The 19,622-nt window shown below is 34.1% G+C and overlaps 1 protein-coding gene across 1 annotated transcript in view; it reads left to right on the forward strand.

The window, feature by feature from the left end:
* LOC141445310 (protein turtle-like) overlaps positions 1 to 15,079 on the forward strand; it is a 232,403-nt gene extending 217,324 nt beyond the window's left edge. Inside the window, exons 14-17 of the mRNA XM_074111105.1 lie at positions 369 to 509; positions 10,233 to 10,337; positions 11,332 to 11,492; positions 13,930 to 15,079. Of these exons, the coding sequence (XP_073967206.1) occupies positions 369 to 509; positions 10,233 to 10,337; positions 11,332 to 11,492; positions 13,930 to 14,049 (527 nt within the window). The 3' untranslated portion in view covers positions 14,050 to 15,079. The remainder of the gene's footprint in view (positions 1 to 368; positions 510 to 10,232; positions 10,338 to 11,331; positions 11,493 to 13,929) is intronic.
* Positions 15,080 to 19,622: the final 4,543 nt, after the last annotated feature.

Consider the following 19,622-nt stretch of genomic DNA (forward strand, 5'->3'; position numbering starts at 1 on the left):
AGGATTATTTCACAACAATATACTTTTAAAGTTGAAAGTTTCTGAAAATAAAATAACAGCAAATGACCTTTATAATGTTTTATCCATTAAATTTATAAATTATTTTTAATGTGGTAATTAGAAGCTCCCGTTTTGTTAATTCTCAAATTTGATATTATACTCCTTAAAAGTTTTCGAATGTATGTGAGTATTTTTACTAAGAAAATAAACAAAGATAATATTTTTTTTCTAATTAACACACGTGTGTGAAATGTATAATCATTTTGTATGTTTTGTCACGAAAAACACTATCAAATCTTGCAACGAATATCTCCTTTTATCTCGTTATTCTAACGTCATGTTAACAATATTGCGTTTGTCCAAAACAGAAGCGAAAACCACAAACAGCCACGGCATGGAGGCGGGATGGGCTTTAGGCATAGTAGCGGGGACCCTGGGTACACTGATTGTGGTCACCATCATTGCCCTTTTGGCGAGGAGGAGGCACCATCGACCCATGCAGTATGAAGGTAAATGTACAAGATATTTAGAAATGGAGCGTTTGCGTGTTCTTGCCTGTATTTAAGTAGGGTCGATTTATCTATTGTGCACTCGGTCTGTCTGCAGATGTCTCTATTGTTTTTGATCCTAATCCATTGTTATATAGGTACCAATAAATATTATATATTATAAATGCGAAAGTAATTGTTTGTATGGGTTTACTAATGTTTCGGCGAATAACGTTTGGCAACCTGTTTCATTTCGCAACTTTTCATTTCCCAACTGTTTAATATTTCTGAAATTGTAAATATTTCAGGGTTTTTATAAAACTAACCTAACCTAACCTAAAGGGTTCTACACGATGGCCCTGAAATAAATCCTGAAATATTTACAGTTTAAGAGTTTGTGAAATGAGAAGTTGCGAAATGAAACAGGTTGCCAAACGTTACGTTGCGAAAAGGCAGTACTCGGTTTGTATGCCCTTCTGTTTGTTTCACCTACGCCGTTACCTAAATCGCTGGATTGATTAAAATGAAAGTTATGTGATAGGTTAAAACTCTACTTTACGGGTGTTTGGATTTTTTACAGGCTAACTTTAAACTATATTTAACGTGACTTAGTGGCTTGTCTCTCGTGGTTCATTTGCATCAATTCGTTAACGAGCGAAAACGCTATCTACACATAGGATAGTTTTCATTTCTGAAAATTCCGGAATTCTCGCGAAGTAATTGTTAACATTTACTTAAAAACAAAGTCACGTCAAAGAAATTATTATTAGACACGATTTATTTATGCACCGTTGTGGTTGGTGACAGGTAGCAATTATTAGATAAAAGTATAGCGTGCACATAATAATTTTAATTAAATGTAGCGTATAGTGCAACCTCGAGCCACCCATATTGCGTTTGGAGTGAAAATGACACAAATTGCTGCTAATTGTCGTTTACTTTGAGATTATGAACCTGCAAGCAGTAACTTTGTGATATCATACCTGACGTTACTATCAAGCTGAAATTAATACCAAATACTCAGGTCTACTAGGTACTCAGGTATTAAGGATTACAATGCCCTTGCAGGGTTTCACGTTCTCTAACTGTTATTATTTAAGATCTGTAACTTTACGTGAAAGCAATAAAACATGATTATGATCAAGCTCACCCGCGATCTTTATAATAGCATAAGGTCGCAAAGTTATTGTTTTAGTTCATTGATATGGACCTCCGCAAAGTAGGTAACGCCTGATTCAATAAATTATGATTATGATTACTCTTGAAACAATGAAAAAATCAAACTTTTAAATCAAGACAACTAAAATATAACCGAATATCCAATTTAGGTTAGCTGAAAGAGATTACTATTTAGGGATAAGCTTGCTTTTGCTCTCGTCTCTATGTATTTATTTGTATTTCTTGTTATTTTATTTTTATGTGCAATAAAAAGTTTACATACGTACATAAATCCTATAGGATACGAGTACTTCTGGTTGTCCTAGAAACTTGAAATTTTGTAGGTATGAAGGTAGCTTGTTTATTACAATCAATAAGAAAAAGTTATTTTTTTTATCTGTCAATGTCAGTGAGCATCTAAAAATGACCCCACACTGTGATACCTACAAATACCACACTGTGATATAAACAATGATACCTACAAATTTGTACGAAACTCTCGATACGTAAGCCTGACTCGCACTTGCCCGTTTTTATAAATAGAAATAGAGTCGCATCTTAGTATTATTTATTTTTACAGTGTGAATCTACCCTATTCTGCCACAGTATGAATGTGACATTCTTTTAACATTTTAGGGTACTTCTGAACAGCTGAGCAGTCATCTACCTATCGCAATTTAGCAATTTACGTAGCAACCTATAATAATTCAATAAATTATTTCTATATCGCCTTCTAAAATAGTAATTACAAAATGAAAAACGTTGCCAAATGATATAATTTATATATATCATTTGGCAAAGTTTAATATAATTGATATAATTTAAGTAGATTGTAGACTTTTAAAATAATGAGTGTATGAATGAATTACTTATTTTCATAAATTATTTAATTTATTCATTTACTTCATAATCTATTTCATTCATGAATTCATTAAATTCGTTTATTTATTGATTCATTCGCCAATTAAAAGTCCTCGATCTCGAATAAAATAATCGAAAATACAAACTGAGACATGGATGCACAGAAAAACCAGAAAAAGAGACCAACGCTGGGAATCGAACCCAGGTCCTCAGCATTCCGTGCTGCGTGCCATACCCCTGCACTACCACTGGACAGGAGTACAGACACAAATTTCTCCTATGCACAAATATCTCAGGTTGCTTTTTTTCCTCCATCTAAATTCTATCAACTTTGCAAATACTAACGCAATGGGATAAAGCCGATGCCTCTAGTAAAGTTATTCGACAGATTTTTAAAAATAACTGCCGAAACTGTCACCGCCGTATCGATGGTTAAACAAAACTGCAGTTCAAATATTAGCTCTATTCCAGCTTCTGCAACAAGATTTTGAAAAGTCAGATCCAAAGCTTTTATTTATTCTTTTACTGCAAGCGTTTGGCAACAGTGCATGGCTGCAATATCGCGTGTGTAGTACCTATACGGGACCTAAAAGGATAGAGTTTGACTGAGCCATTTTTAGTAACAAAAATAAGGTGCTTTAAGTTATAGACAGTCACTTCAACAACGATTTAGGTAAAGCAAAATTTTAACGTTTATTTCATGAACAATTTAAAAGTGCATTTTTAACGAGAATTTCTCTTTTGTTTTTTTATTTATTTAACTTCAACGACCGTGTGTACTTTTCAAACGTTTTACCGCTCTGTCGCATACAAATGTCGTTAGTGGTGTATTTTTCTTTGTAAAGCTTTCATCGTGGTTTTTATGTTAGAGTAAAATGAATATGTGAAGTAAAAGTTAAAAGATTCGAAACGAAATATAACATTTTGAGCTGTTTACATAAAAAATGCTTAAAACGTTTATATTTTTGATTTCTGGCGCTGTATCTTTTCTAGTTAGTTGTGATAGTCGACCAAGAAAGCATTTTACCAATATGGTATTTGACAACTCCTGATTTTGCCATATCTTAATATTATTATATAAATATAGATATACAGATAGTGTTAAGCGAAGAGAAAATTTAAATCGGTCGAAAATTGGATTTATAGTGATTTTTTTCAAAAATCTATATACCTGTCTCTTTCTCAAACGCTTTTTTCTATGCAGCAAGTATGGCGGTATTGGCGTGTGACGTCACATACCAGTATGTCTTTCTCTGTCTAATCTTGAATTTCAACCCTTTATAACTTTGTTATTTGTAAAGGTAGCTTAAAAAATGTTTTTATATTCGATAACAGGCGTTGTGAAGTTTTAATTTATAAAACATATTAAATAGTCAAATACCGTATTGTAATGAAAGTTCCTATCAGAAATAAAACAATAAGACTGATTGTCATATTGACTTGTGACTGAGGCTTTGACGTTTTTATGCGCTACAAATGACTTAAAACCATAGGGTGGTAAACTAATTTCTGGGTCGACTATACATAAAATGTTGAGATAGCACAATACTGTTCCGCTGCAAAACGACGCAAACATTATCATGTTAGATTTGCATGGTAGATCAAACCGAATGTATGTTCTGTCAGACCACAAATAAGTCGGAATTGCTTCGCTGGGAACTTGAGCGCGGGCGGGAGATTCCGTCGCGTGCCCAGCATTTTTGAACGCCCCCCGCAGCGCGTTCACTGCATTTCAAATGTGATTTATGTCCTACTGCATTTCTACTGAAATTGCAGATGTTTCGTCACTTGCTTACGACAGTTTTATTTAGTTTCCAGCTGCCCGTTGTAATGGAACGTATGAAGACGTTTCTAGTGCGCGGGGAATATTTCTCCATTATTGAGTGTGAGTTTGAGAGAAGTTGAGTGTTTAAGAAACTTCTAGATTTCGAGATGTTTAAGAGTTGGTTGAACGTAATTCGTATGACAAAGATATTTGAAAAAATTGTAAATGTCACAACTTTCTTTTATGTGAATATTTTTGCTGTGTTAAAAATATCATAATATATCAAAATTGAAACTGAAATAGTTCTAGTAATATACTTTTTAAAGAGAAGGAATTGGGATATCTATTGAGCAATGAGGTACCGCTATTCTTGGATAGCGGATTTGAAATGCGTAGCCAGCCCATGTGTAGGATTATAGTGAAATACCTCATGTGCCTTTTATTTCACTGGTTGTCTTACTTTCCGCGCCGAAACACAGCGGTACAAGCGCTGCTCCCTGGTGGCAGGATGAACAGTGGTAGGTAGTGATCAAGAACCACCTATAATCATCATCATCATCATTTTCAATTTTATTCTAATGTCTTGCCCGCAGCTGAGAAGGATCCTGCAAAAATAATGTCGTATTCGCGCATAAAAAAGAACTGTATATTGATCCAGATTATAAATTATCTGTGTGGCAAATTTTGTTACAATCCTTTTAGCTGTTTTTGTATAGTAGACTGATAGATATAAACTACGGACATAAAACATCCAAACTTTGTCATTTGTATGTAATATTAATTACTAGCCGTGGTGGCCTAGTGGTTTGACCTATCGCCTCTCAAGCAGAGGGTCGTGGGTTCAAACCCCGGCTCGCACCTCTGAGTTTTTAGAAACTCATGTGCAGAATTGAATTTGAAATTTACCACGAGCTTTGCGGTGAAGGAAAACATCGTGAGGAAACCTGCACAAACCTGCGAAGCAATTCAATGGTGCGTGTGAAGTTCCCAATCCGCACTGGGCTCGCGTGGGAACTATGGCCCAAGCCCTCTTGTTCTGAGAGGAGGCCTGTGCCCAGCAGTGGGACGCATATAGGCTGGGATGATGATGATGATGTAATATTCATTGGATGACGTGTCAGAAAAATGCTCAATAGTAAAACGTTTACGTACATTATGCCTTTGTTGCCATTAATAGCTTCTGTTCTATACTTCATACATTATGAAATCCATCAAGTACATAGATACAATCCTTCAAATGTCCGAGCATAATGCCTTTGAAATTTTGAATACTGGTAATATGGAGCAATAAAGATTACTTTTCTACAAAGAGTATTATGCATAGTGTGTTTAAAACAATATAAAAAAAAAACAAACAATTTCAGACCAACAAAAGTCCATATTTTTTTAGTAGAAATAAGATAAAAGTACAACAGAACTGCTTATCACTGTCCCAATAGTTATCCTTTAATTATAATTATGTTATTGGCAAAAAAATTACAGGTTCATCTATTATATTATATGGGGTACGTGTCAAGTCATGACAGACGTTCAAGTGCACTTGGTGGTCAGTACGCTCGCCGCTGATCGCATTTTCATACAAAAGTAGTTTCGTTCTAATTTAGAAACAACACACTGAAACAATATCGAAAATATAAACTGAGACATGGATGCACAGAAAAACCAGAAAAAGAGAACAGCGCTGGGAATCGAACCCAGGTCCTCAGCAATCCGTGCTGCGTGCTATAACCCCTACACCACCGCTGGACAGGAATCTAGACACGAATTTTTCCTATGCATACATATATTCTACTACGCTATTTATGCAGCAGCACTAGCGACATCTACGTTCCGCTCTCATCGAGAGACGTCACACTCTTTCGGAACCAACCGCTCACCCAGACAAGAGATGTCGCTACTAAGCAATCAAATTATGATTGGTTTTTTGGAGTCTTGGTTTTGAAGTAACAAATTTGGAGTTGAAATAAAAAATACAAAAAGACTCCAAAAAACCAATCATACACTGAAACAAAAAAAAACTCTGCGACTATAATGGGAGCAGCTATTTTGATGCTTATAATTAGTTTTTGTTCATATTCAATGTAACAAAATAAAGTCACATTAATTTTAAGTTATATATGAGAAATGGAAATTCGTTATTGTTTTTGTCCGTTACATTTGATTTTAACCAAACCTAATTTATAAACATCGTAATGGCTGCTCCCATTTTAGTTGCAAAGTTCCGTTTTGATCTGTAGTGCTGCTTGTAAATTAGAACGAAACTACGTTTGTATGAGGACGCGAGCGTACTGGGGACTCTTAATATGAATCAATTCGTAAAAATTTTCGAAGTACAAATAGCTGCAGTCATAAGTATACTAAAATATTACGAGTAATATAATTTAAAGGGTATACCTTCAGCGTTGCGTTGGCCGTGTATACGGCTGTCAATTAGTAGTTTAGGAGGCCTAAATGACTTAGAATTCTCTTAGTCAGTAAGTTCTAAAGACCCTTCTGGCCTGTTTTGAATTCTCGTCAGTCTGAAGCAACATTTGCATATTCATTTGCAGATTTTATCACCCCGAGCTATAAATAAAGCTTTGTGCAGATGGTCATTGAATACAGAATGAACAGACTATCCGTGATTTAGATGAACATAGCTATAGGTACTTATGTAGGTATGTAAGTACACACATTATTGTATGTAACGGGATAAAAACTATAATAGCAACGGACAATAATAAATACAACGTTGATTTTTTTTCAAAAGAAGGATCTGTTCTAGTTAAATGGCAAGCTATAAATCTAGATATCTTCAGGGACTTTCTTATTTATGATATTACCACAGAATAATAATAGTAGGTACAAGTAATATTACTGGGATTTGTTAATAAAGCAGAGATTTTAGACATATAAATAACTTTATTCGACATCAAACTTAAAATAATACACAATTTACAGAAAAAAAACATTTGATGATGTTGAAAAGTAACTTGACAGCATTAGGCCTCTTGTACACACACGGTTTATAGCCGAAAATCTACGGTTAATTCGCCGCGTGTAGGCACGGTCGTCAGTGTTGTATGGATCACTATGAAAGCTTGTAGATGTGCACGGTGGCGCCAAATCACGGAGCCGCGGCCGTGTGCGCCGTGCACGTCTACAAGCTTTCATAGTGATCCATACAACACTGACGACCGTGCCTACACGCGGCGAATTAACCGTAGATTTTCACGGCGATAAACCGTGTGTGTACAAGAGGCCTTATGCTGCAGTAAGTATATGTGCCTACTGGGTCCATATTGGCTCGCATACTTGTTGAAAGTCCGAATGCAATAAATAAAAAAAATATCACAGGACAATTCACACCAAATGACCTAGTCCCAAAGTAAGCTTAGCAAAGCTTGTGTTATGGGTACTAAGCAACGGATAAATATAATTATATAAATATTAAACACCCAAGACCCGAGAACAAACATTCGTATTTTTCATAAAAATATCTGCCCCGACACGGGAATCGAACCCGGGACCTAAAACTTCGTAGTCAGGTTCTCTGACCACTGGTCAGGTGACTCTGGCTCTCTGGCCATCTGGTCGTCTAATATTTGTCAAAATGATCATACATAATTATGTAAGTACAATTTTAGTAGACAGGCAAACTGATTTTAACAAACACAGGTACATTTTACCAGACGCATCTTGTTTTCTATAAGTTAAACAACAATTTAGATAATTAGCAAGGAAATCACAAATCACTAAGGCAGAGCCTACGTAGTATTTATTGTTTATTCGCTGTAAGATAATGGGTCGAAGCGAAGCCTAGAAAGAACGCATTAGAGGCTGACTAAGATAAATGTCTACTTGTACTTTAGCGCTACAAAAACTAACAATACATATAAATAAAATATATTTTCTCGGAAAGGATGTTTTTATTTACTTACTTGGCTATTTGGGGAAAGCTTCCATACTTGTCTTTAAGTTTTATAGTGTAACTTTACTCGTAATTTATTTTGTAGATAATTAGTCGTAATAATGAGAGCTATACCGTACTCAGAGACGTCAATTAAAGATGTGGACGACCAAAAAATAAAATAGTTTGCTGTTAACTTAAAACTTTTTTATTATTGCAACAAACTATTTAGATAAGGAACACAATTAAAAAATAAAACAAAAATGAAATCTGCAGCCGGCTAGCTCGTGCATGAGAAGACGTAGTTGTGAAAGAAAAGTATAATACAATCCAAAAACATACTTAGGGCATACAGAAAGTTTCTGAAACTGGCCACTTATGAAAAGAAAATAAAAAAAGGTATAATAGGATTTAAAAAAATAACTCTGGCAGTATATTACGTATACACATTGATTTGCAATGTCTCGGAGCGTTCAGCAGGACTTCATCACCGGCCATCTACTCCGAGGTAAATCGTAGAGCGGAGTGATGGTAGAATAGAAAGGATGGATGGAACAGAAAATGAAGGGCTGGAATTAAATACCCTGCTTTAACTGTTTGCTAACAGCATCTATCCAAGTGTCGTTCTAGGGTCGGCTAGCGAACTCCGTTATTATGTATCCGTTGTATTATTTTTCGGTTCCATTACACAAATTGTTTGATTTCTAAAATAAATTAAAATAGTCAAATACCGTATAAAATTTAATCGAAAAGTTAGCAAATCTCGTGTTATGGGGGTCTTGTAGTATGGGTTACGTACCAGGCAACGTTAACCTACTTAGATTTATAGATAGCTACATAAGTAGATACTGCAGCATTTTTATCTGTGCCTGCAATAGCTTTAGGTGTTTTGGCAAGAAAAATACCTACTCCCTTCAATAAAATGGCATTGATACAAAAAATTGGTGAATTGTATTTTGATAGTCAATAATTTTTCACGAGTATTGCGTTTTTGCAACGTAACGTTTGGCAACCTGTTTCATTTCGCAACTTTTCATTTCGCAAACTCTAAAACTAAATATTTCAGGATTTATTTCTGTTCCATCGTGTAGAACCCTTTGGGTTAGGTTAGGTTAATTTTATAAAAATCCTGAAATATTTACAGTTTCAGAAATATTAAACAATTGGGAAATGAAAAGTTGCGAAATGAAACAGGTTGCCAAACGTTATTCGCCGAAGCATTAGTAAACCACTTTTTCAATAAATTACGTTTCCATTTATTTTTTGCCAGCAATTAACTACTTCCAGCCCTAGGCATACGTATTGCGAGCCATTGATGATAGACTTTATATACCTAAATAAAATAATAATAAAAAATGTAAAAATGAAATTTCTTCGTGTTTGCAGCTTTAATAGAAAAATACTATCTTCAAATAACATTCATACATAAAGTTGGCGAATTGTTTTTTTGATAGTCAAAATCACACTCACGTCATTGTGGTATTATGACTTTGGCAATTTTGATACCTAGTCAAAGTCATTAGCGATATTGAATTGCAACTTATTTTTGTAGTATTTATTTTTAGCTATAAAAAACTTATCAAATAATCCAACATACAATTGTTTTTTAACAACTAGGTTATTAGTACCGTCAGGTAACTGTTACATTATTCAAGATGCCAAGTCAATAATAACGATAATTAGTTCACAATTTAATTTAAGATTCATTTTAAAACGTGAGATTTGGACAGTAATTACTGTCATTACTATAGAAGGTATACTTACTCTATAAATCCTTAATGAATAGTTATCTCTCTAGAAAAATACATACTCCGTTCAAATGTCATTAATATAATAACGTAAATTATTTATATATAACATTACGGGAGAGTTTAGCACTCCAGTATTTTTTTTTTTGTTTGACCGTCAACAATATACTTCGCCTTTTGATAATGTAGTAAACAATGACGACTTTTGCAGACATTATTGAGAAAAAGCTTTAAAGGCCTCCTAAATAACGGCTTAAAGGTTCCTTGAACACAATAATATTTTCAAAGTTTAGTTCATCTTTAACATTTTCTTTATTTTCCAGCTCCCATTCAGACAGTGAAGGCGTACATAGGATCGATCCAGAGCACAAACCACTCTCCTATTCAGCCGGACGATAAAAATCCTGACGTTGTGCCTCTTGGTAAAGGTAAATGTTTAAAAATATCACACGTAATCTCCCTCTCTTCCCATACATTTTTACCTCACAAAAATGGCGCTTTTTGCACACTTGGAAAAAAAAATTGTATCGCGTAATATCTTATAATGATTCTTTAATGAAATCTTTCTTGAATGGGCTTATTCATTTTACTGTCCTATTTAAGAACCTCATAGTGACAATAGATACTTTGAGTCAGTCACAAAATACCTAATAATATAATCTTCAATAAACCTCGGAACTGATTTAATATCATGATCTAAACCATAATTACATTTACTGCGAAACGGAGACATAAATTTAATAAACAGCCGGCTGTTTCGTAGGCTTTAGTAACATAAAATCGTATTAAATTTCCTCACTAATACTTGGAACTGGATTTTGAAGCAAAATTTTACAAGTGGGGCAGTTTAAAACTTTTGAATGCGTAAATACTTTAATATCTTGATAATCATAATTCAATATCACACTCGATTACATTTTGTATTATGTCGTTTGTCTTTGGCAAAGCTTTGATTTTAATTACCTATAGCATAACGGCAGGGCGGAGGGCGTATATTTTCAGCACGTTTAGCTATATCAAAAAATTTTGTGTCAACTTTGTGTTGCTGTTTGGTTATATGACGTCGTCTTATCTTCACGGACACGTTACTACAACATACAACAGGCCATCTTCTTAAGTTTTTTACCTATATCAGTCTCCCAAAGGGCCGGCAACGCACCTGTGATAACCCTCGTGTTGCGGCTATCCACGGGCGGCGGTGATTGCTTCCCATCAGGCGACCCGCAGTCTCATTTTCCCCCTCTTATTTGAAAAAAAATAATCCTGAACTCGCAAAAAATCCTATCAATCCCACTCATATTATAAATGCGAAAGTGGATGGATGGAAAATTGCATAGTTTCCGCAGGATAATGTAAACTAACTCTACGCGGACGGAGTCGTGGGTAACGGCTAGTTATTAATAAATGTGATCTTGTTGGCAGACTTTAATTGCGCACGAGACGTCGAACGGCCGCCAGAACCGCCACCCTACGGCGCCGTGGTTTCTCCACCAGTAGGGTCCTCGCGGAGTGCGCACAGCCTGCATCAAGACTTGCGGTGCAACACGCCGCATACGCCCAACACGCCCGCTTCCGATGCTCAGGTAATCTAAAATCTGCTTCTACGAAATTCGAAAATCGAAGTTCGTGTCGTTCAGTCCCTCCGACGCTTGTACTATTTAGTACGAGAGCGAGAGGGACGGTACGATACGAACTTCGATTTTCGAACTTTCCAGACGGAGCGTTTCGCGCGCGAGGCACTCGCAAGTAGACACTCGCGCGTTCCCAAGGTACTATACTAGAGCTACATATATACCCCGTCCAGATGCTCTCGCAATCGAGAGAATCTCACTCAAGTCTTTGTTGCGTACGTGAAAACTGGCACTGGTTTTTATATCTACAATTTTTTTTTTCGGAGAAGCAGCAGCTATAAATTACAGAATAAGCGTATTTTATAGTTACAATAATGTCACAGTGTTTTAGTCTCTCTTGTAGTTATTAATTTCATGATTTAAATTCTGGTTTTGTTCCACGTAACAAAACCCGAATTTAAATCATGGAATTACAAATGTCAAATCAACGATGTTGTATTGTATTGTATTACTCTTTATTGTACATAAAACACGTGAAATTAACAGATAATACAAAGTACAAAGGCGAACATATCCCTTATAGGGATCTCTTCCAGTTTATCTTTGAACGATGGACAGGATATCAAAAACAAGACAATGTTATTTTTTAGGATTCCCACGGGAATTATAGCGATATCTTGGAATTTTAATACAATTGCTAGGTCTAATGGATACGTGTGCAAAGCTGCGCTGAAAGCTTGAAATGTATACCTAATTAAATATTAGTAGTATTATACACACAAATATCACGCCTGTATTCCCAAATGGGGTAGGCATATTGATTATTTATTATTTTTTAAATAAGACAACTCTGACGTAGTCAGAAGTGATAAGAAACGATTGAAAGAGATTCATCTTGTAAGGGATTAGTAATATGACTATAAGCATTTACTTATGAGCGATCCTACGAGCACGTCGCTAATTTTAGCTTTTGATACTACCTCAAACTTTAAGGGCAGTTAGTAAATTTCAAATATTAATTACGCTCTGGTATTTAATGCTAAATTAACAATTGGGTTTGATATCGGTTCACAGCACTTAAATCTTCGTCTGGTTACAGGTTGAGTATCAAAAATACATGCTGTATAACGATTTACTTGTACGATCGCAACCGCACTTTATTGTGTTCTTTATTGAGTCGCTATTTATTTATTCAAATGAGAATCTTCTGCACTATAATGTTTTCTGTGCATTCAATTTTTATATTACATTAGTTTCGCCATGTCTGTCTGTCCGACCGCGGCTTTGCTCAGGAAATATCAATGCTAGAAAGCTGTAATTTTGCACGGATATATATGTAAACTATGCCGACAAAATGGTACAATAAAATCTTAAAAAAAAATCCATAGACGTAAAGTGGGGGTGATTTTTTTTCTCATCCAACCCTATTGTGTAAGGTATCTTTGGATAGGTCTTTTAAAACCATTACGGGTTTGCTAAGATGATTTTTCGATTCAGTGATTTATTTGCGAAATATTCAACTAAAGTGCAAATTTTCATTAAAATCGAGCCCCCCCCTCTAAAATCTAAAAAGGTGGGTGAAAAATTTTTAAAAAATTCAGGATGGTAGTAAGTATATCAAACTTCAACAAGGAAACAAGGAAAACTAAAACGGTTAAATTTTCTTGAGAATTATTAGTAGTCTAAGAGTAAATAGCAGCCTAAGGTATAAAATATACCTAAACTTGGAATATTCCGTACAAAATACGAAATCCTTAGAAAAATATTACTATTTTTTTCGTATGTCTACGGAACCCTATTTCAGGCGTGTCCGACACGCTCTTGGCCGTTTTTTTTAACAACGTACCTTACGCTACGTTTTGTTCATCCACCCAAAAGTTAAAATAAAACACTCGTGATCTTATAAGATAAATATTTAAGAAGATATTTTAGAATGTAGCCGTTACACGTGTAATATCATCTTAATTAATTAATCACACATCATATTCATAATGTTCAATCACCGACATTAGAACGTCGATCCAATTCAATCGGTCGGTAATGACGGCACGGGCGCCAGATCATTCTATTAATAACATTTCCCTAATACCTACCCAATAATTGACCTACAGCTGATCATCTTGCGGATTTAATTAATCTTCGAGCTTAGGATTAAGTAGCTGTATTTATCTTGATAAAGGCAGCGTAGGTATAGCTGAAGCTTGGTTGAATAAAAACTGTTTCCGAGTAGTATATTGGCCATGACAGTTTGGTGATAGAAATGGAAAAGCCAATTTTGCTATTTAAAATAACACATTTGAACTTTCATTAAATTTAGTATCATAACTTAAAACTTACGAAATAAACTAATGCATCAGCATCTTGTTTATCTAGAAACATTCCAAAACGGTCGCTTTTATTTCAAATCTGACTGAGATTATAATCAAAACAATTTTTTTTTTGTCCACAGAGCATTGGAAATTTAGCAGACGATCGTCGCAGCGTAACAAGCGGCACTCTGTCAAGGCGGAGAGAGGTCGTCACTACGAGGACGCCCCTTCTTGCCAACACGCGAGAGAGCTGTGTCTAGTCTGTCTATATTACTCTATAAACAAAAAACGCGCGGCGAATTCGAACAAAACAAAGCACGAATTTAAACTAGCGTCTTTTCCAATTTATTTGAGGGCCTATTTTTGAATTCATTTTGGGACACTATGGTTTTAGGTTAAGCATGTGCATCGAAGTTAATGTTTGAAGACTGTCTCCTGTTTCCTTTGATATAAATATTAGAATAGCGAAACTGGGTTTACCTAAGCTGCAAAACGTTAAATTCCAAGTAATCTTTGGAAAAAAGTGTGTTTTTTTATCGAAGTATCCTTTTCAAGTATGGAATCAAAAGTGAAAGAATATATTTGAAACAGATAAAGTTGAATATCTTGACTGAATTTCAAAGCACTCACATTTGCCTAAAATTAAGTGTACCTTAAATTTGTGGCTCAGTAATGTTAGGTACCTACTGAAAATACTTAATTTCTCAATGTAATTTCTTTGTATTGTCTCTGTAAAGAATTTTCTTTCAAATACTGATTTCATTATTGCCGTTTCCTTAGTAAATTCTGAAGCTATAAAATTTAGTACAGTTTATTTAAAAAAAAAAGGTTTCATACGAAACATAGGACAATAAATGCAAATAATTATTAAAATAATGCATATCCAAAGTAATGTTTACATAAAACAGCCTAAAATTATTACTGACTAGACAATTTATAAATTTTCTGGTTATTTAGTTATATGTACGAAATCATGTCTTTTAATTAATTACTATATTTGTTTTATTTTTGTTTAATTACACAAATAAAGATATTATTGTCAATGTTATGTTTCTCGTTCGGACATTCATATTATATGATCAAATTATATAAAATATTTTGACAAATATCAGAGAGGTTCTCCAGTTCAAAGAATTTTTAATGTGGAATAGGTAAGTCTATAAAATTAAGTAGCAAATTAACACTGAAATAAATCATAATTAGTTCTAACGACTTTGTACGACATATAATTTTTAATGAAATGAATTCACTGTGATGCTATGAAATTTATTATTATACTTTGTACTTTAATTGGAGTGTTACATTTAATATAACTTGTAAATAATCTTTATGAATTATAATTCTAAAATAATATTATAAAATATATTAGGGAAATATTTTAAAGATTTTTGTATATATGTAAATAAATTAATATTATTATGATGTTAATGAGTATGGTTTTAAGAGAAATGTTACACGAATATTTATTTTACCATGCTTTGCATTTAGCAAGACTTGATTTTATTGAGTATTTTTATGATTTAGTGTCATGTTACAAGTTTTTTTTATTAAATTTAAAATTTTGACACCTGCCAGTAAGTACTCACTTTTTAACGTAAGACTAAAAATCACAACTATTCGTTACTTTCAAAAATACTTTTATTTATCGCATAAATATTGTATTTGATGACTTTTTAAAGACTTCTTGACATATCGTAAATCTAAAATGCATATGTGTAAAGTTTCTTGAAATAATAAATTTGCTTATTAGCAAAATATGTATTTTGTGGAGTTTGATTCTAACTACAATATTTAAACTAATAATACAAAAATACATGAGCATAAGACCGAATAACTTAGATTTTCTAACGCATAGGCCTATTTTTTTAATTAAATGGTGAATTGCGGTCGATGCAATGTTTTTATTATGGCTTCAGTAGGTATTTTAAGAATAAAGCTGAAATATTGGACCCAATATGGATAGACTCTTCTTCTTTCACTGAAGTATCCATATGTGCATTTCAGCTAGCCTCAAACTTACTTACAATACAAAACAATAACTCTTTATTACACACCAACACATCATTACAGAAAGCACAGGTATATAAAAAAGAGATTTTCTGAGGTACGCAATAGGTGGCCTTATTGCTTTATCGCTTCGCGGACTTTATTCAGAAGGAGAAAAATATTATAGTATATTCTGATGGAAATTATTCTACAAAAATTTGACAATGATTTCAGATTGACGTAGGTTGGAAAATCTTTTTCCATTTTAATTTGTGACGATATAGAAAAGAATATCTAAGATGACATTATAACTATTTATTATATAAATATCCAAAAATATTTTATTTATATGTAAAGTATACAATAATTATTACAACTTTAAAACTTGAATCTAAGGTTATATTATATTGTAAAAATATATGATAACTATCCAAAAATGTAAAGTACCTACCAAAATAAAATTGTTAAAACTAAACTATAAAGTTGGATAACAGAACATAAGCCTTCTCCGAGGATTCCCTCTACGATCGATAAAACAAGATCAACCAAAATCGTAAACATCTCAAATTTAATCTGAATAAAATCCACGTAAGCCAAATCAATCATTTAATTTCACAAACACCTAAAACGCAGCACCTTAAAATGAAGCCAAAAAAGGTCGTGATTGTTTACCTGCGTCCATTGTCGTCCGTGATTAGAATTTTATCCCCCCTTTTGTTGAGGTTAAAGGTGGCAAATTTAAAGGAGGGACATCATAGGCTTTGATGAGTTCTCTTGTTTACAGTTTTGGTTACGGCGGCCGTAATCTTTGAGACAATGACGTCTCGAGATTAAAACAAGTGAATTGGGACGCGGGTTCCTTTGTATTTTTTGGCCGCAGAGGCTATCTGAGTTATTGTGAGGGATCTCTATTCAAGAGTTGTTGGCGAACTATTGCGAGCTTTGAGGTGTTGGAGACGATTTTACTGGAGAAGGGATCCTTTAGACTGCCATAATTTAATAAGTCGTAGTAATGTTTGTCATATTTTTTTTTCCCCTCTGAAACCATAAATTTTTCATAAATTTTTAAACGGTTATCCGTAAAAAAGGAGGAGGTACATTACTCAATTAATGCTCCTCGTAATGCATGTGGTAAAATGGAACGGGTGGTGAAGCACCAGGACTCTTGAATAATGAATGCCTCTGCATCGGAAAAGCAATCTTTCGTAAAAGGTGATGAACAGTTGACATTTATCGTATCTTATTATTCACACAAAATTATGAAGACTGTTTGTACCTATTGCTTGGGCGATACAAGAAAGAAGAAAGTATGAAGAGGAGTGAAAACTGTCATTTACATTATGTGAGCCATAGACCACAGACTAGATTTTACATAGTACTGACCATCTCCAACTGAAAATTTATTTGAACATTTTTTAATATAAATCTAATTTTACGACTACTTACTAGTGGAAAGTGATCCCTGGACATACTTATTTTGCAATGTTACTGCACTATTTCATAACACACGTTGGCATGGTAATTTAGAGCTGTTCACAATCAAAATTTGACTTTAAAAAAAGACAAAGATTATTTATTCTTTATAACATCTACTTTTGACGGTGTGAATGAAAATTTGACGTGAGCTCACTCAACTTGCAAAATAAATGTCAGATTGGTTTTTGGAGTCTTTTTGTATTTTTTTTTATTTCAACTCCAAATTTTGTTACTTAAAGACTCCAACTTAAACCCAAAACCCATCTTAATTTGATTGCTTAATAGCGACATCTCTTGTCCAGGTAAGCGGTTTGTTCCAATGGAGTGCGGAAAGTTTCTCGATGAGGGCTAAAGCATAGATGTCGCTAGTGTCGCTGCTTAAGTGACTAAATAAGAAACAAACAAGCTGAGATATGTGGTGCATAAGAGAAATTCGTGTCTGGACTCCTGTTCAGTGGTGGTAGCGGTATAGCACGCAGCACGGACCACTACTACCGCACTACTACCACTAGGCCACCACGGCTTCAAAAAGTATATATAAGCAAAATTAAAAAAAAACAATTCATTATTTGCAGTTATAGATAAATTTTGAGTGTGCACACCGTCAAAAGTAGATGTTATAAATAATAAATAATCTTTGTCTTTTTTATCATGTCTTATAAGGGATTATTTACGGAATTATTTAAATGGATTTAGAATCTACACATATGGATATCACTTTCAATTCAACTACATCTTAACTACACCCTACTACCCAAATGTTTACAATTTGTAAAGGTAAGTGCAATTTATTACGATTCATAACAGCGGACAATAGGAAGACGCGTTTCTTTCAGTTCTGTGACGGGCTCATTGTTGGCTACATTGCGTGACATAAAATTATCGCCGGTGGGCTGCGGAACAATAGCGGCTTTCCGGACTATTCACTAGCACGCCTGACACGCTGTGCCCATTTACCGAAATTAAAAATAAAACGGGTAATGTGCTCAAGTAACGCACGGACCGAGAAATGGCTAGTCTATTGGCCTAAATGACAGAGCGGATTTCCAGCAGGCTATCTGATGCAGCGAGAAAACGTCATGAGTGGCAGACCTAACGTATCTATGTCAAAAGAGTAGGTACTGTATGTATGTTAGGGACCAGTGTGCGTAATTTGACCAATAAACAATATTGATTGTCATTGGCTAAAAAATGTTTGTTAAATATGACGTTTCTGACGCAAGCTTTTTTTCTGTTTGTGTATTACATATCACTTAAATTTCTCGTACATTTTAGTACCAAATTTCAAGTCAATTCGATCACTAGAAGTGGAAGAACAAGATCTGAAGTAAAATAAATAAGTTTAAAAACCAATCTTGATATTAAGCTTACAGGGTGAGCTAACATAATAATGCTACAATCGATAATACAAACCAACAGCATAGTTAGAAAAGGCAATTGCATTTTTTTATTATAAAAAGTTAAAATAAGCATCGAACTCATACTAATCAACAATGAAATCTGTATTCGTGCGCCACAATTATTTCTCAAACGTTCAAAACACTAGCAAAAACGCTCGAAAATTCGGCATTCATACCGATTGCTCCGATCCTGTAATAACTGCACCGTACCAGTTTCGAACTGCTATATCTGGTTCAAACCAGTTTTGCTCGAATTAGCGAATTCGCTGCAGGCGTTGCGTGCCGACCTTTGGGCATGTGTGCATACGTAATTGATGTGCGCTTCCCTTCAATTTAGCACCCATGAAAACGTTAAACGTTGACTTCACGCTATACATATATTTTACAGTGCGACAAAGTACATGTACAACGTTGAAGATATTATTTTTTATGGCCTTGTTTTGCAAAACTTTTCGTTTTAAAGTCTTGATGTAACGCTAAGATTTTTTTTGATGTTGTAATCATTCGTTTTTTGACAGATATAACGATTTTTTTTTTAGACATAGTTTCCTTCTTAAGATTCTTTAGATTTTCTTTTTATAATTCTAAGATGATTATGATATGAGGAAAAGGGTTGAATGGGCTTGTAAGGAGTCGACCAAGAATGAAAAACTGTAGTAAGTATAATGGTATGAAAATATACAAAAATATTTCATTTAAAATCGAACACCAACTTGATGATTTCTGTTTTAAATAATCTCTAGTTTAATGTTTTTTTTATTATATATATAAAATGCAACTAAAGCAACATTTTTTAATTATTGGTTTCAAAAGAAAATTTATAACACGGGTATAACATAATTACCTATATTCACAAATGTCATACACCGCATAAACAAACTCTCCTGTCTGTCTGATTTCCCCTGACACATGAAAATTTTAAACGGTTCAAACTAGTTTTGGGTGCAATTCTAAAACGCATTTGGCATGTG

This window comes from Choristoneura fumiferana, chromosome 2 (genome assembly GCF_025370935.1).
Source record: "Choristoneura fumiferana chromosome 2, NRCan_CFum_1, whole genome shotgun sequence".
In the NCBI taxonomy this organism is placed as follows: Eukaryota; Metazoa; Arthropoda; class Insecta; order Lepidoptera; family Tortricidae; genus Choristoneura; species Choristoneura fumiferana.